We start from the raw sequence: 23,276 nt of genomic DNA on the forward strand, positions 1-23,276 counted from the left end.
ACCTCCCTGAAGCCCGTGGTGGTGGCAACACACTTTTAATCCCAGTACTTGGGAGGCAGAAGCAGGAGCACCTCTGTGAGTTCAAGGCCAGCCTGGTCTATGGAGCAAGTTCCAGGACAGGCTCCAAAGCTACAGAGAAACCCTGTCTCAAAAAACAAAACAAACCCAAAAAACAAAATCCTCCCTGAATGCAGTGACCGAGAAGCACCAGCCAGCTGGTGACCAAGAGGAAAAGCTGTGGTTCTGCTTTTAGTCTCACTACCCAGTCCACATAAAAAGTGATACTGAAAATCAGATGCCAGGCAGAAAACAGAACACAAGCCTCAGCCATGCCCCACTCCCAGGTGTTTGTGGACAAAGGGAGAGAAGGCAGGCTGAGGCAGTGGCAAGGTGAGCCTGTCAATGAATAGTGGCTGCTGGCCATGGGGCTGCCACATGGTGTATGTCACTGTGGAGACTGGCTAGATCAAGAGATCGGCCAGCTTCTCCATCCTGAGTGTTTGGTTATACAAAGAACAGGTAGAACATCCCCTTATAATTTCTTTGGCTTATTGTCAAGTGATAGGAAAAAACTCTTCAAACCCTTGCTATTAACTTGGTGTTTCTTATGAAATTCAGAGGCTTCTAGCACATTTCCTACTAATGATTGATCAATTTCATCATTACCTTGGGCTAGAGAACCTGGTAGACTCCTTTGCCCAGCTAGCTCAGTCAGGAGAGCAGGAGACTCTTAATCTCAGGGTCATGGGTTTGTACCTGACATTGGATGTCAACTGTAGCCAGCGGTGGTGGTACATGCCTTTAATCCCAGCACCTGGGAGGCAGAAGCAGGCTGACCTCGGTGAGTTCAAGACCCACATAGTGGGGGCTAGAGAGATGGCTCAGAGGTTAAGAGCATTGCCTGCTCTTCCAAAGGTCCTGAGTTCAATTCCCAGCAACCACATGGTGGCTCACAACCATCTGTAATGGGGTCTGGTGCCCTCTTCTGGCCTTCAGGCATACACACAGACAGAATATTGTATACATAATAAATATAAGACCCACATAGTGGAAGGAGAGAACTGATTCCCATAAATTGTCCTTTGACCCCCACACTAGACTGCAGACACATAATAAATAGTGTTAAAAAAAAAAAGATAATGTCAAAGGTCTAGGGATATTCCTCAGTGTGGGCCACTTGCCTAGCAGTGTGAGACCCTAAGTTAAACCCCAGCCTGATGAGACCTGGCTGTGGTGGCACACGCCTACCATCACAGTGCTCTGAAGGCTGAGGCACAAGGGTAGCCTGTGAGTTTGAAGCTAGCCTGGGCTACAAAGTGAGACCCTGCCTTAGAGAGAAGGAAGAAACAGTACTGCTAGACGTAGTGGCAGACACTTGTGAGCCCAGCACTCGGAGAAGGAGGCAGGACTGTAAGTTTTAAGCTAGCCATGACTGGATGACCATGCCCCAGACTTCTGCTACCCCTGCCACCCAAGTCAAGAGCTAAAGGAGAGGCACAGTTGGCTCTCCCAATAGTACTTCCTAAGTAGCTGAGGCAGAGCTGCCCCATGTTCACACTGGCCACCAGCAGCTCAGAGTCTCCCAGTTGCAGAGAGGGCCCACCACCTGGAAAGCACTCCTTTGTGCGTAGCCTTGGGTTTCTGGGCACCCTCTTTGGGTATGCTCCTCTCCTAGTCTCTGAACAGGGTGACACTGTTCTTTATGCCAGAGCTGGGTTGAAATGAAAGCAAAGCAAACCAAGCCAAGCCAAACCAAAAAAGCCAGAACCAGCATTCTATCAGTAGGAATGGATTTTAATGATTCTAAAATTAAAATGGGTTTGTACAAAGTAACACTGCCTGCAGCCCCAGGAATCTCTCCAATACTATCTCTTTGGCCAGTTGTGCCGGAAGCCTCTGTGGAGATAGATGAGAACAGGGTTACTTCCTTGAGCTTAGGTGCTGTGCAGATCTGAGTAATACACCGCAAAGGAGGCCGAGCAGGAGAGCAGCATGAGCCTACGCGTGGGCGCTGACCTGTGTGGGCGCTGTGGCAGCAGGTCTGTCCTGCTTCACCTGCGGGAACCTGACCTCAAGGCCATGCTATGAAAACACCAGTGAGACCCACTTGCTGATTTCTCTCACCCCTAAGAAACACGTTGGTGTGGTAAAAATTCCTACCCATGTGCTGAAGTGAGGGCACCCAGTGAGAAACTACAGTCTAAGAAAGGAAAATGGGAGAATGCTGGAATCTGAGGTCTGGGATGCAGGACACATGGGAGAGTGACGCTGGCATGAAGCAGGTCATGTGTGTTCCTGCTTTCTGGGTGACAGAGCAGTCTCGCTTCTGCACTGCTGGAAACCCTGGTGCTGCACTCTCCTGCTGTTCCCAGGTACAGTGGCTGACTGTCACCTACCTGTCTGACTTCCCAGCCAGAAACGACATGCTTTTGTTCCCCATCGACTGTTTACATTTCTTGGCTGCAACACATTTCTGAAAGAGAAGAGTTATGCACTCTTACACCGGCCTCGGCCACCAGCCCTGGGGAAGACACCTGAGCATGGGCAGTCAGTCTCACCCCAGCATGTGGTTGGCAGGCTGAGCTGACAGGGACAGGAGGACTCTGCACAGTCCTGCCCACTACTTACTACACCTCAAATTCAGCCTGGTTAGCACAGACCTGATGTAGCCAGGAGTTACCCATACAGCTCCTTCACTGTAGGGCATCACCTCGGGGACCCGGTAGCAGATAGAAGGACTCCATTTCAACAAAGGACAAAACATACTATCCCCACCCGCACCAAAAAGGTGAGTTCAATAGTGTTCATCATGTTTTTAAATTGCTGACACAGGAGCCAGCAGGACGGCTCAGCCACACAAGGCCAGTGACTCGAGAGCCTCGGAGCCCACGGTGGAAGGCCAGACAACCCAACGCTACCCTGACCTTGGCGCACTTGTCACATTAACAATAAAACAGTGACTGTGGGACCGCTGGCAGCACTGTCTATGAGGGAAGGAGTCTCGGCTTGCCACTGCAGTCCAGGAGGACAAGAGCGCCGCAGGCGGCAGGTTCCATCTGAAGCCTTACCTTGCCAGAAGGTGCCGGCTTATTTGGGTCAAACTGGGAGGAGGGCTTGGATTTGCTGTCCCCTGAAAGCAAAAGCGATCATGGTAGTGAGCGAACACAGGCTGATAGGCCAGAGCTCTGGGCTCCAGGGAGCACCTTTCCCTCTGCTCACAGGTCTGTTCCCAGGCTAGTAGGGGCAGGGGTCAGCATCACTACGACCCAGGAGAATGTGGGCTGAGGCAACACTCCTGACAGTGTTCAGTGTGTGACTGTCCAGTCTGCTCTCTCACTTTCCCAAGCTCTAGAGGCTGCTACAAAATCATGAGTGCCACACGTGCATCCTTCACATCACAGGGACCTCAGGGCTAAGGGGTCACAAGAGGTCACTGTGTGTGGGCTTTGTGAGCAGGGCCTTCAACCTAGATCCTATGGATGTGGGAGGGGAACCTAAATAAGGGTCACAATGGAGGAACCCCTGCTGAGCCACGGACAATGGCTACTGAGATCTGCTTCAAGGAAAGCAGGCAGCTTCTCTCTGTGCCATGACTCATCCTGTGTCCCAGGCGGGGCTTACTCTGAGGGAAGCTGTACTCCTTGCACCTCAAATGGCCATGCGTCTCCTTAGTGTTCTCTCTGTCCTTACCAGCAAAGGCCCTGAAGTCTGACTGGTTGTAGTCGTAAGGTGTGAAATCCTTTCCTGGGGGGTCTGGATCCTTGGGTTTCTTGGAGCTTTTCAACCGTTTCTTCTCCTGCTTTTGTTCTGTGGTCCTCATGTCACTTGTGGCTCTCTCTCTCTTCTTACTGGCATTTTCTAGCTGCAAGGTGAACAAGCAAGGAGGGCTGCGTGAGAATGTGCGAGCAGAGATCTTGCACTTTGACTGCATCACTGGGAGGTCCAGCCAAGTCTAAATGTGAGATTCACTTAGACATACAGCCTACAGACAATTCCATGCAACCTCGAGTACTTCTGGACAGCATGGAAGTTTCCACTTGTGGTCAGCACTAAGTTATGGAAAGTGAAAACCCCCAAACATTGACTACATCTGAAAAGGGAAAAGGTAGCACTTACTGCGGCCTGTTGCCGCACCGGGATGGCCTGTTCCAGCGCAGCAGCCTCAGACTCCTCCTTTGCCTGTTTCCGGGCAGCTGTGAGAAAGAACCACGTGTGGACTTCTTGCCATTTGTCCACCCAACCTGGGAACAAGGGCCAGCGCTGCTGTCCACTGGGCTCAGCTCAGTGCTTTCTGGCCTCAACTGCAAGCTCTAACAATAGGCTTGCCCTGCTTGTGCCTCTCAGGAGGCAGGTCAAGCACCTAGCAGCTTCCCTGACTCGGTGTCAATGGCCAGGTGTCAGGCCTCATTTTAAAGATGGACTTCTCTCACAGCCTCAACCCCACCTTCCTAGCTGTTCAGAACCAACTCTGCCACCTATATATACCTTTCCTTTCCCATGCCTCACCCAATTTACCAGAGAGCCCTGGTTCTAAAAAAGGATGAGTCCAGGCTCTGACATCAAATCTGTCACCTGCTCCTGTTGTGATTTTTAACTAGGCTCAGGCTTTCTGTTCCTCTACCTTGTATCTGCTGGATCTCTCAGCTCAGAGCCCTGCCAAGTCACTCTAGGGACCTGCTAGCCAGTCCTCACGGAGCCCTGCCTACTTGTCCGTCTCTTCCCTGGGGTACTCTGGGCAGTCCTGCCTTGCCATGCTTTGGGCATGCCAGCTGGCTACCACACGGGAGCTTGGACTGTTTCAGTCTACATTTCCCTGGATCCGTGCCGGTCTCTGTCATGTCAGGAGACCTAGGCTGCTTTTTCTCACCAGCATCAGAGTCGCATGCTTTGCCTCTTTCCTCTCTACATACAGCACCCTGCTTTACAGGCACAGAACACGCAGGCAGTGACTGGGTGCCATCTCCAGTAGAAGCTGACCTGCACGAGGCTGGGGCTGGGCCTGTTCTGCCCACTGCCCTGTCTGTCAGTGATCCCTACTAGACACCGTCACTCAGTGTCCTCAATCAGACTGATGGCTAGGGCTGTCCCTTCAAAGACTGTTGTAGGAATTTAGAGAGCTGCTGCATCTGGGGTGGACATTAGAGTGAACAGCTGTTTTCTAGAAGGACATGGACCTTGAAGATCACTGTAGTAGAGAGCACAGAATCTTTGTGGAAAACAGTGATTGTTTTCTGAGGGAGTGTTGCAGCCTTTGCATGAGTTTGGTTACAAGACAACTCGGGCACACCTCAGGCACTTGGATTATCAAGTATTGCAAATGACACACAATAAAGGACTAAAGTCACGAGGGCATGTGATACTTTCCTTTAGAAGAGACATATAGATTAGATTAGGGACTTTGGTATGAGGAAATACTTCATTTAAGAAACAACTTTGCCTGCCTGCGGGGCCACAGTCTTTAATCCCAGCACTCAGGAAGCAGAGGCAGGAGGATCTCTCTGAATTCAAGATCAGCCCGGTCAACAGTTAGTCCAAGACAAACAGCCAGGGCTGTTACAAAAGAAACCCTGTCTCGGAAAAACAACAACAACAACAAACCCAAACAAGCAAACGAACCCCAAAAATCCACAAACAACTTTGTGTAACCATCAATAAATATGCACTTGTATGGCTGTTCAGTTAAGCTCATCAGAGGCTGGACCTTCCTGCTGAACACAGGTCTTAAAATTTCATCTTGGAGTGACCTTTTTCTCCGGCCCCCTTCCCCCCACAAAACACAGAGCACCCCGACACAGGAGCCCATGTTTACAAGGACTGGAACACTACCTGTTTGCTCAGCAGCCTTCTTTGTGGTTGCTTCTTTGGGTTCTTTCTGGACCTGGCTGGCCAGCTTCCAGCGGTTGCTGATCTATAATGAAAACAGACAATGATCAAAACAACCTGCCTAAACGCAGCTACGGAGGAGTGCCTACTTGTTCAGAGGCAAATGAGGCGTGCCAACCTTAGAATGACAGACATCCTAAGCCATGCACCCCGAAGCTGAACACACCATCTTTTGCAGGCTTTATGTGGTACTGGGGGATCACACCAGGGCTCCACGTAAGCCAGGCAAGCACATTACTAGCTGAGCTTTGTCCCCAGCTCCAACCCTTTGTTGTAGAGATCCCCAAAGGTTTCTGAGGATTGGGCTACAGTTAAGTCTCTTCCTAGAATATGCTTAGATGGAAAGGGCCTCTCCTCTGTTCTCAGCGGCCTATAGAGGATCTGAAGCCCGTCTGAGACTGGAGCCCCACTCAGGTCAGGAGCCCCTTGAAATCAACCGCTCCAAAGCTTGAGAAACTACTTACTTCATAGATTTTTGAAGAAGGATCAAACTTCGCTGCTTGAGAAATGTGGGCCTTGTGTTCCAGAGAAGGCAGGAACTGCAGAAGGGGAAACAGTCACTGCAAATGCCAAGAGCAGGCACCTCGCCCATCAGAGGTACTACTACTGCCAGCAACTCCAGAGTCTCGGCCAGGACACCATGGACGATCCCTCCACAGCCCTCTTTCCTCCCAGGGGGAAGGATGTGTGGCTGCAGAATTCCCTGCAGCTCCTGCTGGCTTGTGCAGCTGCACTACTCACCATCCTAAACGGGTTTTCAAAGGACTCCATTATGTTCTGGGCTTTTTTCTGTGCCACTGTCAATGGAGTCTTTCCATTTTCCTCAGCACTAGGTTCCTGCAAGGACAAACCAAAACCCATCACTTCTAACCATGATTATGTTGTGCCATCAGGACACCTTCCTGGGACCACAACAGGGAGGATTAAGTTCCTGAACTGATAAATTCTTTGTTTTTTTGAGCTGTGTAGACTAGGATGGCTTCACACTCAGAGGGCTCCACCTGTTTCTGGGATTAAAGGCGTGACTTGATACACCAGCAAGTTAATGAACTCATATTGCCTTCATAGCCTACAAGGCCTGTGGTATTTTCACCATCTCCTACAAGGCCTGTGGTATTTTCACCATCTTCTGCTCTTGAAGAGCCCTGCCACTACGAGGGGAAAAGCAGGAATAAAAACACAGGTCTGATACATGAAATATGAAATGTAGTATTATAGATCTTGACAGGGAGCCAAGGAGCACATACAACAGAATGTTGTTTTCAACTGGATTCAGAAACTCTATAGAGATGGTAGTCTTCTTCCGACTAACAGATTCTCATGTCAATGAAGCATCAAGTTCATAAAAACTAGCTAGGAGCAGGGCTTGCAAACCACACCCTGGAAAGTTGAGATAGGAGAAACCCAAGTGATTTTTAAAAATTTTATATGCATGAGCATTTTGTTTGCATGTATGTATGTATGTATGTATGTATGTATGTATGTATGTATGTGTATCCTATGTGTGCCCGAGGCTGATGGAGATCAGAAGGAGGTGTTGGATCCCCTGGAACTGGAGGTATAAATGCTTGTGCGCTGCCACTGGGTGCTGGGAAACAAACCCAGGTCCTCCCCAAGGGCAACCAGTGTAAACTGCAAGTCTGAGGCCAGACTGGGCTACAGAATGAGATCCTGATTAAAAAGAAAAAGAGACTTCACGTGTTTAGTTGCTGAAATGTGACATTCTGTCAGCTGCTGTGACTCCTAGACCTTCTTTATGAATCACCTGGGGGGGGGGTTGGAGAGGTGGCTCAGAGGTTAAGAGCACTGGCTGCTCTTCCAGAGGTCCTGAGTTCAATTCCCAGCAACCACATGGTGGCTCACAACCATCTGTACTGAGATCTGGTGCCCTCTTCTGGCGTGCGGGCACACATCGAGGCAGAATGTTGTATATATAATAAATAAATCTTTAAAAAAAAATAAAATAAAATGAACTGCGCAGGAATCCCATTAAACCTGGATATCCTTTTTTTAAAAAAAAAATCACCTCGGTAAGACCTGAACTTAAAACATTTATTTATTTATTTATTTATTTATTTATTTATTTGAGACATGTTTCTCTCGGGACCTCGGCTATCCTCCAACTCATTTTGAAGATCAGGCTGGCCTTGAACTCAGATATCTACCTGCCTCTGCCTTCCAAGTGCTGAGAATTAAAGGTGTTTGCCATGATGCCTGGTTCATTCAGGACTTTTTAAAATGTATATATGTGTATTGTGCAAAGGTCAAAGGACAACCTCTTGTTCACCACTGTGATTGCCAGGCTACTTGGCCCATGAGCCACTTCCCATCTCACCACAGGTACAATGGGATTGCAGAGGTCTGTTACAGCGCCTGGCTTTTGGTTTCTGGGAATCCACACTGTAATCCTCACACTTGCATAGCAAGTACTCTAACCACAGAGTCATCTTTCCAGTCCTTTGGGTCTGGCCGTCTCAGGGAACCTAGAGTTGCTATCACAGGCAGAAATAAGCAGCCCAGCGACAACAGAGGGAGAGGCTATATCACAGCCATGTTCCAGGAATGCCTCAGCTAGGCAAGCCACACAGGCTCTCCAGAATGGACACTCTCCCTAACGCCCGCACTGGCTGCTGACGTTTCTTCTAGTGAGCTACAGTGCAGAAACTGTGTTTCTAGGGCCTTTCTTTGTCTCCCCTGAAAGCACATGCAGGAGGGTGTACATGGCACACGCTCCAAGTTCAGGAGAGCGAGTGGTCTGCTTAGCCCTGCTGGTCATCCAGGTGATGTGGTTCTCTGCCATAGTTGGACCTGTTCCTGTCCGTCAAGTCAACCCAGAGTCTCCTTATCAGGTACTTTCCCTTGAAGCCTGTGTGCTGGGATTAAAGTCCTGTGCTATCATTGCCGTTTTTTTTTTTTTTTTTAAAAAGAGACTTATTTATGTGTATGAATGTTTCACCTGTGTGTATATTTATGTGTACTGTGTGTGTGCTGAGTACCCACACAGGTCAGAAGAAAGCGTCCGCTCTTATGGAACTGTAATTACAGATGGCAGTAAGCCGTCATGTGGGTGCACGTAACCTCTGAGCTATGGCTTTAGTCCTTCCTCCAGGGTTTCCTCATACCCAGTGCTCAGGAGATAACCCCCCCCACCCCATGATCCACACCTCTCTCTAGCTTTACTTCTGGCACTGGTTTCAGAAGGACAGGCACACCTCCAGGCAGACAGCCCATGTGATAAGAGCACCCAACCCCAGGAACCTAAGTCCCCCTGGTGAATTTTCTTGCTACTCACACTAAAGATAGTGATGACGGCTGTAGCAAGAAGGCATCTGGCATCCACAGAGGTCTCTTCTTCGCCCTCAGCAAAGAGGCTCGGCTGTTTCTGAAGTGGCACAGACCCTAGAGACACGGAAGTCGGCAAGATCTAGACATGTGGAGGTTTGGGCCCAGAAAACTTCCTCCAACTCTCTGGAAATTCAGAGGGCCTCCCTCTTACCATCAGTTGGGGTGATCGAGTAGTTATCTGGAGGGGCGTGGGAACAGTCATGGGGTCCAAAGAGCTCATTCTCCAATCTCTGCATCAAAGAGAAATCAGCAGACCACATGTAAAATTCAGAAGCCAGCCAGGAGCTCTTGGCCAGTGGAACAGCACTGACCTGTCAGGGGCTGTGGTCTCCACCCCTCCCATAGGTGAGGCAGCAGCCATGACACTGTACCTCGGCGCTCGGCAGGGGCCCGCTCTTCTTCACTCCAGCTGCAGCTTCAGACTAAGGAGGAAAGAAGAGTAGGGCCGGAGATGTAGTTCAGTTGGTAGAGTGTTTGCCTAGCATGCTGGAAGCTCTGGGTCTGACTCCCCAGTGGGTGTGACTGCACACGCCTATAGTTCCAGTACTCCAGAGGTGGGAGCAGGAGGACCAGAAGTTAAGGCCATCCTGGGTTACTTGAAACTCTGTCTCAAAAAAACAAACAAACAAAAAAAGAAACTGAGGAAAGCTGTGTAAAGTTAACAACACATGCTTACTCAGCAGACCGCCTCCTAGGGCCAGGAGGTGACCTTGCATCCCTCCCTCCTTTCAGCGCGGGCACTGACAGCTATGACGTGCTCAGGCATGACGACGACGTGGAAGATGAGTTTCTGTCAGGAGGTGGCATGACACGATGGCTCAGAGAGCCTGGCGTCGTCTCAGGCAGCCAGCATGCTTTCTACTTATACAAACCACAAAACTAAGGAAGCCTTTGTGTGTGTATATGTGGTGCTGGGATACCCAGGGCCTCACACATGAGCGGCAAACACCCTATCTCTGAGCTGTTACCGGTCTCAGGAGAATATTCCCCAACCCAAACCCTATGAGACAAGGTTTCTCTGTGTAGCCCTGGTTGTCTTGGAACTCACTCTGTAGACCAGGCTGGGCTTAACCTCACAGAGATCCACTTTCCTCTGCTCCCTGGTGCTGGGATTAAAGACGTGTGCCACCACTGCAGAAGGCTATCTTAACATGACAACTGCAGCACACTTTCTTCTTTCATTTTAAGACTTTTCAGTCAATAATCTTTCAACATATGAATCACATATTTATATCACTACCAAGTCAGCACATTCAGAGTTGTCCTAAGAAAGGTGGATGTGGTGATGCAAATCTAATCCTAGTTATTTGGGAGGCTGAGGCAGGGGACTGAAAGTACCTGGCCTGCCTGGGCTACAGGGTCACACAGTTGATCAAGGTTGACCTAAAAAAGACCCTGTATGGGAAAACTCTATTTCAAAAGGAAGGGCAAGAATTAGAGCAAAACCCCCCAAAAAATCATGTAAGCTGAATTTTAACAAGCTTTATTGCCTACATAGAGAGCAGACATTCCCACAAAGTACATGTCTGTATTTCTTCTTTTTATTACATCCATTCACTCATTTATTCATTCATTCAAGCACGGCCAACAGGCTGGAGGATAACTTAAGGGTGCTGATTCTTCTCTTCAATGGTAAGGGGTTGAGCTCAGGGCATCACACTGGTGGCAAGTGCCTTTACCATATTATTTTGACAGTTCTTTGTTTTTTCTTTTGTCTTTTAGAGACAGGGTTTCTTTGTGTAGCCCTAGATGTCCTGGAACTCACTCTGTAGATTAGGCTGTCCTCAAACTCGGGAGATCCATCTGTATCTGCCTCCCAAGTGCTGGGATCAAAGGCATGTGCCATCATTGTTTGGTGATAGTGGGTTTTTTTTTTCTTTTCTTTTTCTTTTTTGGAGACAGGGTCTCATGAAGCTCAGGTTAGCCTCACACTCATTAGGTAGCTGAGGATGACTTTGCACTCCTGACCCTCCTGCCTCGGCATCCAAGTGCTAGGGTTATAGGTGTGTTCTGCATGCCCAGCTATGCCTCTATTTCATGTGGGAGGTCTCACTTCCATCATGTTTATAAACATTTCAGTATTTCCTTCACGAAAATTGATTTTTCTGAATTCCCATTCTCCCATCACTTTCCTCCTCCCCCTCTTTGACTTCAGAGTTTGTGGCCCTGGATCCTGCTCCCACTATAAGCAAATCTAATCCAGGTGGAGGGTTTCTCCACAGTCCTTAGGCTCAGTAATAATGGGAAGTTCTTCCAGACCACCTGCAACTAAATACCAGGAGCCTTCCCTGCCAGCCCTCTCCATAAAGGCTCAAACACGTGCACTCAGGCTTCGGTTTGGGTTCCCACCACCAGCTCTTGGCACCAGGACCCATTCCAACTCTTCCACCCACTTAACTGCTTTACCATAACCAGCAAATGGCCCAGATTGCTACCAAATTATCAAAAAGGCCATAAAATATAAAGGATAAGGCTTAGTTTATGACTGTCATAAAAAAAATGCAGTTGCTTGTGCGAGGGCTCTTGCTGCCAAGTTTGACAACCTGAGTTTGATCCCCAGGAACCATGTAGTAAAAGGAAAGAATTGACTCCTGCGAGTGTAATCTGGTCTAGACAAGCATACTGTGGTATACAGGTGCCTACATGCATAAATAGAGATACATAAAAAATTAAAGCCGGGTGTTGGTGGCACATGCCTTTAATCCTAGAATCAGGAGACAGAACCAGGTGGATATCTGTGAGTTCTAAGCCAGCCTGGTTTACAAAGTGCATTCCACAACAGCCAGAACTGTTAAATAGAGAAACCCTGTTTCAAAAAAACAAAATATATAATTAAATTAAAAAAAAATTCATGAGCTCGTTCAGTAATTCATCAGAAGAGTACTTGTGTAGCATGAGGAAGCCCTGAGCTTAAACCCTATCATCAAAAAATAGAGCCACACCTCAAAACCCCAAAACCCCAAACGAGCACAGCTACATCTAACAGGGCACACCCAGTAGCTCCCCAGCTGTCATTACTCCTCACGGCGGTTGAGAAGAGGAGAGCAGCTCAGGGCTTTAGGAGGCCACAGGAGGAAAGTGCTGAAGAAGAGGCCTGCTGGGTGACACACCGCATACCTTGAGCAGGGGCATCTCTCGAGCCTGCTGGATTAAGAGATGCATCTCATTGATCTGCTGCCGAACAAGAGGTGGGACCGGGTTGCAGCAAGCTATGATGCCTTGAGGTTCCCTGAAAACAAGGACAGAAACTCAGCTCACCATGGAGACACAGCCCTTCAAGGCTTCCCGACAGCAATGAATGGGCTGGAGCTTGGGTAGCAGAGCGCTTGCTTGGCACACTCGAATCTCGGGCTCCAACTCCAGCACAGCATCACCAAGAATGGTGGTACAGTCTGCAAGCGCAGCATTTGTGACACAGAAGTAGGAGGGTAACAAGTTCAAGGTAGTGAGGCCAATCTTGCTCATGGAGTGAGGACCCCTCGGCCCAGCCCCCTAGCCCCCACAAAAAGGCCACAGAAGTTCTAAACGTTAACATAAATGAGCCCAGGCCAGCCACCTGCTCATGCGATCGTCACTGCACCAACTCTTAGCCCACTCCTCTAGTTGTCTTACAAACTGCGAGAGCTGGAGGCAAGCCTCAAGAAACACTGGTTTCTAATTCCTTATTCCTGTTTATAGTCCAATTAATGCAACACAATGCTTAAGAGTTTTGAGGCTTTAATTTACAGAAAGACACAAGAAATAATGTGGGACAGTTCCCTCAAAGGGACTGCAGCAGGCTTGGCACTAGCCATGAGATATACCAGTTCAGAAGTTTTAGTTCTTATCCAGGAGCCCTCAGGCAAGGACTGTGGCTCCCTTCCAAGCTTGGGGTACTAACCTCTGAGTATAGCCTCAGGCAGCCGCAATCAGAATGCCCGGCTGTGAAGGACTGAGAGTGACTGAGAAGAGAGAGCGTGTTACTCAGCTCTGAGACTTACTTAGGCAGTTCCTCGGCTATCTTTAGCATCATGTGATTGGGTAGAACATATCTGGAAGAAAACACAATGGGCTCACATTACGTTCAACTAGTAAGCTCACTAAACACTGTAATGAAGGAGATGGTAGCCAGACTCTACAATCAATCCCGCTGGGCCCATAAGCATTAAAGGAACCCCACATCCTCACCCGTAGCTCTCATCCTCCCTGCGAGCTGTTTTATCCCTCCAGGAAAACAGCAGCTGAAAGGCCGCCAGCTGCTGTGAGTTCAAATGTTTCTTCTGCTTTCGATACAGCTCAAGGTAGGACTCGTCCGTAAAGATAGGCTTGACAAATTTCTGCAAAACGTTAAAGAACATTCACGATCAACGAGCATAGGGAAAGGCTCAGTGGTAGAACACTTGCCCAATGCACATGAAGCCCTTGCTTGATCCTCAGCACTGTAAAAAATGAAAGACATCAGTGGGATAAAAAACTGTGCCCTGGGCTCTCTAAAATGTTTGGCTCTTGCACTACAGGATAAAGGTGGAGCTAGGTTTGGGCAGGAGGGCAACAAGTGAGAGGCCGGGCTGGGTTTCCTGGTGAGAACTTGTCTTAAAAAATTGAAACAAAGCCTGGCGGTGGTGGCACACGCCTTTAATCCCAGCACTCGGGAAGCAGAGGCAGGCAGATCTCTGTGAGTTCGAGGCCAGTCTGGACTATAAGAGCTAGTTCCAGGACTGGAACCAAAAGCTACGGAGAAACCCTGTCTCGAAAAAAAAAAAAATTAAAACAAGCTGGGCAGTGATAGTGCATGACTTTAATCCCAGCACTCAGGAGGCAGAAACAGGCAGATCTCTGTGAGTTCGAAGTCAGCCTGGTCTACAGAATGAGTTCCAGGACAGTCATAGCTGTTACACAGAGAAACCCTGCCCTGAAAAACACAACACAAAACAAAACAAAAAAACAAAAAACCAACAAACCACCTGAAACAAAGGCTGGATATAGAGCTCAGTGAGGGAGTGCTTGCCTATTGTGTGTGAGGTTCTGAACTGAATTCTCAGAATGCAAGGAAAACCAAAACAAAACAAAATGCAAAGTGAGTATGCTCGTGGTGGCAACACAAACACTGACATTGTCACGACACAAAGGTTCAGATGGCTTCTGCATAAGGGTGATGCCCAAAGTCATGAGCATTCTGTACTTCTAAGTAACTGAAAAACTGAAACACCAAAAACCCGTATCATTCCATCAGTAAACAGGCCAGTGGACTGAAAAAATTCTCAAAAGAAACAGAAATAGCTAGTAAGCATTTGAAAAGGTGCTTAAGAGTCTTTTCCATTAGGAAAATGCAATTTTTTTTTATATGTGTTTGAGTATTTTGCCTGTATGTCTGTGTATCACGTATGTAACTAGCACCCATAGAGGTCCTATACCATGTGGGTGCTGGAAACTGAACCAAGGTTCTCTGGCAGAGCAACAGGTGCTCCCTCCTATCCCTAACCCCGAGAGAGGGTCTCACTATGAAGTCCTGCCTGTTCTGGAATTCACTGTGGACCAGGTTGGCTTTGAACTCATAGCAATCTATTTGCCTCTGCCTTTAGTGTAATGGGATTAATGGGATTAAAGGCATGCACCACCACACCCAGGACTACTTATTTTTATTTGTCTTGTTTTGTTTATTAAATGGGGTTCTGGTGTTCACACTGAACCATCCTCTCTGTCTCTGCCTCAGAATGAAATTTTATTCAGCCATAAAGGAAAATAAAACTGTGACACCTGTGGGATTACAGGCGGAATCTGAGATCGTCACGCTAACACCAGCCGGGTTCTGGATGGGTCCGAGAGCTTCCCGGACACAGGAACCTAGACTACAAGGCATGTGTAGGTCATCAGAGCAGAAGTGACCATCAGAGAGGAGAAAGGGAAACATACAGTAATAGAAGATGCATGCCATGAAATCAGGAGTCATAGGACGGTGGTGGCGCATGCCTTTAATCCCAGCTATTGGCAGGCAGATCTCTGTGAGTTTGAGGCCAGCCTAGTCGACACAGCAATTTCCAGGACAGGCTCCAAAGCTAGAGAAACCTTGGCTTGAAAAACCAGAAAGAAAGAAAGCAGAAGTCATTGGTGGGTAGGGGTGGGGGGCCGAGCAGCAAGAGTCAGATGGTCAGATAGGTAATTAAAGACAGGAGAAGAGGATGAAGAAAAAGGAAGACAAGTATGTATAAAAGCCATCATAAGAACCAGTTTATTTCGGGGGGTGATTTTTTGAGACAGGGTTTCTCTATGTAGTGTTGGCTGTTCTGGAACTCTCGGTGTGGACCAGGCTTGCCCCTAAATCGGAGGAGAGCCTCCTGCCTCTCAAGTGCTAGGATTAAAGATATGTGCCACCACTGTCAGGCTTTCTTTTACTGTGTGTGCACTGGTGGTTTTTTTTTTTTTTTTAATTTATTTATTATGTATACAACATTCTGTCTGTGTGTATGCCTGCAGGCCAGAAGAGGGCACCAGACCCCATTACAGATGGTTGTGAGCCACCATGTGGTTGCTGGGAATTGAACTCAGGACCTTTGGAAGAGCAGGCAATGCTCTTAACCTCTGAGCCATCTCTCCAGCCCCTGCACTGGTGTTTTGTTTGCATATATGTTTGTGTGAGGGAGTCAGATCACTGGAACTGGAGCTACAGACAATTTGAGCTGCCATGTGGGTGCTGGGATTTGAACCCTGATCTTCCAGAAAAGCAGACAGTACTTTTTACCAATGAGCCATCTCTCTACCCCAAGAGCCATTAAAAAATGAAATAAGCAGAACTCAGTCCAAAACAGCAACAGCATGCTGGGCATCTGTATAGTTGTGGGGGCATGGTACCTTGAGGCATATGTCCCTGCTCCGCTGCCACACCACCTGCAACTGGACAGGCTGGTCGTTGCCTCTCTCCCACAGCTCCAGCCTCATGCGGTCATATATGTAAAGCAGGTAATGAGTGTCATCCCGGGCGTAGGTCAGCATTTCCTCTGGCAGAGGGCTAGAGTTGCAAGAGACATAGCTTCCATGACTGTCCCAGGCTGTGTGAAAAAACTGTTTTGGCTCTCTTCTCACTCCACAGATTCCTTCCCAGTACTATGTTACACAGACACTTACGGCAACTCGGTATGACACACCATCATTTAACTTGGTGCGGTGAGACAGAGGGATGCTAAGGTTAAAACTGGGGTGCTATGGTGCTGGGGTGACTTGCAGCTCCACCTGTCTGTCCTTACCCTCTCTGTGCTTTCTTACCTCAGCTATGGAAAGGGAACACGCTATGGGGACATGACCAAGATGTCGTCCCCATAGCACCTGGGGATGTAGTGCTGGGAGGACGGTAAAGGGTTTGATAATGTTTCTTTCAAGACCGGGTTTCTCTGTGTAGCCCTGGCTGTTCTTAAACTCAAGTCACCTGCCTCTGCCTCCCGAGTGCTGGGATTAAAGGTGTGCGTCACTTTAATTAAAGGTGTGCCTGGCACTAATTTCCAATTTAACAGATTCTTTCCCGCACTCACACTTCTCCACCCACCACCAGCCGACTGACCGTATCCTCCAATCTGCCAGCTGATACTGCTTATTTGACTCCACACCACAGTACAGTCTCAGCAGATGGTCAAGTGAGTGACGAGCCAGGTTGAGAAGCCGTGCTGCCTGGTGTGTGTCAAACATGTTCACCACATAGAGCCCGAAGTCTTTCTGTAGCCACTCTATGTCAGAGTCAGCACCATGGAAGACCTGGAAACAAAATCAAGACCATGCAATTCACATCAGCACCAGGCTATTCATCTGTCTCCTGACTTAACCCTGCCTCTGGGCTATCAGAACACTAGTAGGAATGGAACCCTGGGACTGCTAGGCAAGCATCCTATCACTGAATTATATCCTCAACCCAGTGTGTGTAGTTTTGTTTTGTTTTATTTTTTTTTCCCCAGACAGGGTTTCTCTGTGTAGCTCTGGCTGTCCTGGAACTCACTCTGTAGACTAGGCTGGCCATCTGCCTCTGCCTCTTGATTGTCAGAATTAAAGGCGTCTACCACTGGCGATGTATTTATGTAGTTTTAAGCGCTTTTTTTTTGGGGGGGGGGGTGTTTCGAGACAGGGTTTCACTGAGGTTTTGGAGCCTGTCCTGGAACTCGCTCTGTAGACCAGGCTGGCCTCGAAACTCACAAAGACCCACCTGCCTCTGCCTCCTGAGTGCTGGGATTGAAGGCGTGCGCCACCACCGCCCGGTTTAAGCAGCACTTTTTTTAAACTTAGGTCACGGGCATCTTTTGTGCTTATAACCGTATGCTTTCGAACCATGGTATGGGTTAGAAGTCCTATTAGCTCCAGGTGTGTCCTTAAGTTCAAGCAATCCAATTGACTGGGCTCACCGAAACTCACTACCATGATTTATGTCTCCGGATAGCAACAAGCTACGTGGTAAGGACCCTTTTGGGGTCTAGAACTAAGCAGTTAGGTACGTAGAACCTCGAGATAGGAGATGACATGGCTTTTCTGTCCACGGGTCTAGGTGGAAAGACAAGATGGTAGACTGGAAAGCACTGCATTCCCACCTCAGGCAGGGGGCAGGCAGGGGGCAGGATGGCTGACCTTAACGATGGCCGGGTCTGTGAGGCTCTCGTTGAGAATGTACATGTCACTTCGAAGCTCTAGGGTGTCAATGATGAAGTCTTCCGTCCGGGTGGAAATTTGCATCAGGCAGGTCAGTCCTAGGAAGCTTCTGTATGAGTGATGCTAAACCAAAGAGAGGGAGTGTAGGGGAAAGGGTTAGTACATATTCCTTCATTTTTTTTTTTAAGTTAGCTATAGAAATTATATGACTAATTTTTCGGAAATTTTTTTTTTTTAAGGCAGGAGGATGTACTCAAGGCCAGCCTGGACTGGTGCAATACTTGTTTCAGGCCCCCAAACGTAAAGACAAAAGAGATTAAAGTTAGTGCTAACTTTAGACTTTGCAAGTAGATGAAGACACAGGAAAATTACAAGGTACCTCTAGATCCACTGCAAACTCCTGACAACCCAGGAGCTTCTCGTTGAGCTCCACGAGTTGGTCCAGGGAGGATACAAAGTGGCAGGGTGTCTCTTCCACAGGTCTGTACAACTGACCAAGAAAGGAGAGTGTTACATACCAATCCTAACAAGGTACAGGATGAACTCTAAGCTTGAGGAATGACCCCACACCTCAGCCTCCCAAAGCTACTGCACCAAACTAGCCAACGCTTTGTTCTTCCCAGGTTCGCAGCTTTGGAATCGGGGCTGGGCACTAACCTGTGGCCGCGGCTTCTGAAGCACTGACTCAGGTGGAGTGAAGTGATCGAGTTCATACTGATAAGGATGTGCAAACCTGAGTGAATACAACAGAAATCTTGAGATAAATTCCATCATTCACAAGGCACACGGCTGCTCAGATATGATATGTGTAAACAAACATGGCGGCTGTGCTGGGGCTCTGTTGCTACAGTGCTTGTCCAACACAGCCTCAGTACCAGATAAACCTGGGGATGAGGACAGACATCTATAATCTCATTGTCTGGGAGGTGAAGGCAGAAGGGTTGTAAATTCAGGGTCACCTTGATGATATAGTAAGTGTGAGGCCAGCCTGGGATATGTGAGACCATGTCTCACCGCCCATACCCCCAACAAGGAAAACTTCGGAATTACACAGGCTGAGGTAGCACAATCACTAAAAGGAGAATAACACACTCTCTTTCTCAAAAAAAAAAAAAAAAAAAAAAAAGCACGAAGGGCCAGGTATGGCGCACATACATCTGTAATCTCGTAATCTCGATACTATAAGGAGGAGAAAGCCAAGTTCAAGGTCAGCCCGAATCACAGATCACAGAAGAGACTGACTGCAGACAAAGGGGCTGAATGAGGCGGCAGAAAGGCGAGGAGAAAGCCCAGCCCTGTGCACTTACATGTCCTGTTCAACCTGCTGGGTCCTCTGCTGATGGATGAAATCTGCCAGGGCAGGGGGCACATCCAGGTCCTCAGGACGATCCTGTGGACGTTCCCGCCTTTCTTTTGAGAGAGCTGGAGAGCCAAGCAGTGACAAACACACCATGACATAGGAGCACACACTTCTCTGCCTTCCAGTTTGGTAGGAGCAGGAACGGAAGGCAGGAGAAAAGTCCATTCCCTTCTAATGCGTGTGTCAAATGAAGGACTCACAGGCAGCGACCGTACCACTTACCCTGAGGGAGGGGCTTCCGAGCATTGGGCTTGACAAAGATTTTGGGGAGAAAGGGCGTGTTGGAATTATCAATCTTCTCCCGAAATCTGAGCTGAGGTCGGAGGATGTTTTTTGCATGCAGCAGTCGGAAAGTCTCAGATTTTGCTTTTTTCCCATATTCTCCTGCCTACGGCCAACACATATGAATCAACTAAAACATAGCTTGATGAAACAGGAAAGGAATCCAACTCAGCAACCAGACACACGGAATGTTACTGCAGTGAGGTTCCAGTGACACGTGGAGAAGGAGGCGGGCTGAGTGTGCTTGGGAGACCACTCAAGGCGGGGAGCACCCCGCTGCGTGCAGTGTACCACAAGAGAAATGCAAACTAAAATGACATGGGCCTGTGAAAACGAATTGGGAGCTCACCTTCCGGTTCCAGCTAGACACTATTGTTTTGGGAACCTGCAGTCCTGCAGGGAGGACGGGCTGTTGGTGCTTATTCACACCTGATGCTTCATCCAGTAATATACCCTAAGAGGAGACAAGGCATTGGGTTAAGATCTTAACTGCCTGATATTTGAATAAATACATTTACAAGAGAGAGGCGGGTGTGTGTGTGTGTGGGTGTGGCGTAGGGCAGTGGTGGTGTACGCCTTTAATCCCAGCACTCGGGAGGCAGAGGCAGGTGAATCTCAGTGAGCTTGAGTCCAGCCATATACATAATTTTTTTTTTCTTTTTTCTTTATTGAGATAGGGTCTTAGGGTCTTACTGTATAGACAGACCAGGCTGGCCTGGAACTCAGAGATCCACTTATCATTGCTTTCCTGGTGCTGAGATTATAGGCATGGCTACTAGGCCTGGCTAAATTTATGCCTCACCATGCTCTGTAATGCTGGGGTTTCCCCTTGCATTTTAACATTTGAGCTTTGTGTTTTGTTAGTTCACTTATGTGGACGGGGAGACACTCACCACTCTCTCCAAAATCACATCGTTGGCATCAACCAGTAAATCGAACTTGTCCTCCAATTCAGTCACGGTCCTTCGATCTTTAATGTTGCTGCGACACCCGTGGTACTGCATTACCCTACTCATGCTAAAGGAGGAAAGCCAAGGTCAGCGCGTGCGCCTTTATTCCACCAATCTATAATCTCAGAAAAAACCCAAATGGCTTGTTTTTTTTTTTAAAGATTCATTCATTCATTCATTTATATAATGTTCTGCCTGGATATATGCTTGCAGGCCAGAAGAGGCCACCAGATCTCATTACTGATGGTTGTGAGCCACCATGTGGTTGCTGGGAATTGAACTCAGGACCTTTGGAAGAGCAGGCAGTGCTCTTAACCACTGAGCCATCTCTCCAGCCCCAAATGGCTTGTCTTACAGGGTTTCCACATTAATTAATTAATGAACATTCTCACAGCAACCTTTAAGAGACAAGACCCAAAGCTAGGTCTAAGAAGCCCGTGACACTTGCTGGCTTCTTAGGATGCAGAGGTAGGAGGCTTGAACATTCAAGGCCTGGGCCACACAGTGAGTTAGGAGCCAACCTGAACAATTTAATGAGACCTTTTTTCAATAAAATAAAAACAACAAACAGCTTCAAGGTAATTTCTCTTAACAATTAACAGATGAGAAAAGTATAGCCTTGACTGCTGCCCTTCTTGTTCTATAGACCAGGCTGGCCTTGAACTCCCTTGAGTTCTGACTGCCTTTGCCTCCCAAGTGCTGGAATTAAAGGTGTGTGCCACCACCACCCTCCCCTGCCAGCAAAAGACTTTTAAAATTAAAAATAATAATAATAGATATTTTGTGTGTACCTACCTGTACAGTCCAGAGGACAAACTGAAGGAGTGGATTCTATACCCTCTACCTGAGTCTCAGAGTCACACTCAGGTCATTAGGCTCGGCAGCAGGTGCCTTTAGTCCACTGAGCCACCTTGCTGGTGGCCCTTTTTTGTTTTGTTTTTTAAGATAGGGTCTCTCTGTGCAACAACTCTGGCTGTCCTGTAATTCACTCTGTAGACCAGGCTGGCCCCGAACTCCCAAGTACTGGTATTAAAGGTGCGAGCTACCATGGTCCAGCTGTGACTAATTTATCTTTAACAATCACAGCTCATGCTAGATGTGAGGGCTCACATTTTCGATTTCAACACTCAGGAAGCAAATGAAGGCTCATCTGGAAAAATTCAAGTCTAGCTTCATGTACACACTGAGTTCCAGCTCCGTAGTGAGCTGTTGTTTCCCCCAGCAACCACAGGCCACAAGGTTATCCCCGCTTACAGTCATCCTTGTTACTGCCATTCAGCCAGTACTTCCTTCGGTTTGTCAGTACTGGGGTTCAGACCCAGGAACCCCATCAGGCCTATGATGCCCCTACCACCGAGGTCTTTCTTATCATGGTTTCCAGCCAACATAACGTGCAGTACTCACCACTGAAGCAATCTGTCTCCTTGGGTTTCACAAAATGCCTGGAAGGCGGGAAAACTTCGGTAAAAGTCATACTCGTCGCCAAACTGTGGCAGGCCCCCAGATGCCTTGGTCACCGCCACTACTGACCCAAGGGCAAACTGAAAAATTCAGAGGAAAAGACATGTTTTAAACATGGATTTCTATTCATTCATTAAAACAAAACAAAACAAAAACCTTGCCTCCACCTCCTGAGTGCTGGCATTACAGGTGTAAAACCATACACGGTTTATGTGGTGTTGAGAACGAAACCCCAGGCTTCACATATACTAGGCAGCCACCCTGTCAACTGAGTTATATTTCCATTCCTGATATAAAGGTTTATTATGAACTGCGATTTGAAGAAAGCTTTTGTTCATATCGACCTTAGTTTACACCTCTGAAAACTGGGCACAGTAAAAGGTAGTTATTGGGAGGATTAAATGAGCTACTACAATCACTTAGAACACTGACTGACAAGGATGCTATCACTAAGTTCAGACGCAGACGCTTTCTAGAATAATCTACTGTATTTCTGTGGGTCTGATGCACATCCATCAACAACACACAGTTCAGACACTGCAGACGACCATTTGCTACCCCGTCGTGCGGTAACGGGAACCAGTCTATAGTGGCTGTCATGTTAAGGTCTAATGACAGCATTGTGAATTTTGTGAAAACAGAATTTACACGAATCCTTTTATGCTCAAGGAGCACTGGTGAAAGCGCTTTGGCACTTCGAGAGACTCGATGGCAACTGTGACAAGTGACGTTCAACCCAACATTACAGACGTTTATACATAGTGGGGACAGCACAGGCTCTCCCGCCACGGGCTGCTGGGCCCGAGGTAGCGCAGGGCGCGCCACGTGGACGACAAGGACGCCCTTCTGAGGGCGCGGACACGGCTTTACACGCAAAGCGGCACGCGCTCATACCGGAAGCGCGGCGCCCTCCGCTCCCGCTCGGCTCCCGCTATTTTCCCTTGAGCGCCGTGAAGCCGCCGTGGCGGGCGCCGGAAGCCCGGAGGGCCTGCTCCGCAGCCCCAGACCCGTTTCCGGCCAGCATAGGGGGCTCCTGGGGTGTCCCGGGGCCCGCGAACTCACTTTCACGAAGCTGTCTGCGTCGGGGAAGCCAGGCAGCACCATCTCCTCGTCAGGCTTGGTCGCGCTGGTGGCCGGCGCGGCCTGATGCTCCCGGGGACTGGGAGGCGCCATCTTTCCGTCCTAGGGTGGCTCTTCTCGCGAGATTGATCCGGCTGACTGAGGCGGGCTCAGCGCGCGTGCGCACAGGTGGCCTCTCCTCTACCTCCCCACCAGGCTTGTACCTAGTTACCGAGCATGGCTCCCAATAGGAAAATCACACTGTAGCATCCTAACAGTCCTGTGGTCTACAGTGTGTACTGGAGGATACAGTGTGTGTTTGTTTTTTTCAAGAC

At 48.4% G+C, this 23,276-nt stretch overlaps 1 protein-coding gene across 1 annotated transcript; it reads right to left on the reverse strand.

The window, feature by feature from the left end:
- Positions 1-1,754: 1,754 nt before the first annotated feature.
- Positions 1,755-23,069, reverse strand: Exosc10 (exosome component 10). Its single transcript, XM_057784941.1, has 25 exons — positions 22,945-23,069; positions 21,826-21,962; positions 20,365-20,488; positions 19,821-19,925; positions 19,412-19,577; positions 19,137-19,251; positions 18,487-18,562; positions 18,209-18,319; positions 17,809-17,952; positions 16,760-16,950; positions 16,057-16,213; positions 13,396-13,544; positions 13,209-13,259; positions 12,346-12,457; positions 9,600-9,650; positions 9,380-9,458; positions 9,176-9,282; positions 6,625-6,720; positions 6,348-6,422; positions 5,827-5,908; positions 4,117-4,193; positions 3,691-3,862; positions 3,069-3,130; positions 2,397-2,473; positions 1,755-1,896 (listed from the first exon to the last, which is right to left on the reverse strand). The coding sequence occupies exons 1-25, from the start codon at positions 23,053-23,055 to the stop codon at positions 1,866-1,868; spliced, it is 2,658 nt and encodes an 885-aa protein (XP_057640924.1). The 5' UTR covers positions 23,056-23,069; the 3' UTR covers positions 1,755-1,865.
- Between the last annotated feature and the right edge of the window lie 207 nt (positions 23,070-23,276).

The sequence above is a fragment of the Chionomys nivalis genome, chromosome 11 (genome assembly GCF_950005125.1).
Source record: "Chionomys nivalis chromosome 11, mChiNiv1.1, whole genome shotgun sequence".
In the NCBI taxonomy this organism is placed as follows: Eukaryota; Metazoa; Chordata; class Mammalia; order Rodentia; family Cricetidae; genus Chionomys; species Chionomys nivalis.

Coding starts and splice junctions, on each gene's coding strand:
- Exosc10 (XM_057784941.1), bottom strand. CDS start 23,055: ATGGCGCCTCCCAGTCCCCGGGAGCATCAGGCCGCGCCGGCCACCAGC. Junction 20,489..21,825: donor GGAGACAGATTGCTTCAGTG/GTGAGTACTGCA, acceptor TTCCTCCTTTAG/CATGAGTAGGGTAATGCAGT. Junction 19,252..19,411: donor TCGGAAGCCCCTCCCTCAGG/GTAAGTGGTACG, acceptor TTGGCTCTCCAG/CTCTCTCAAAAGAAAGGCGG.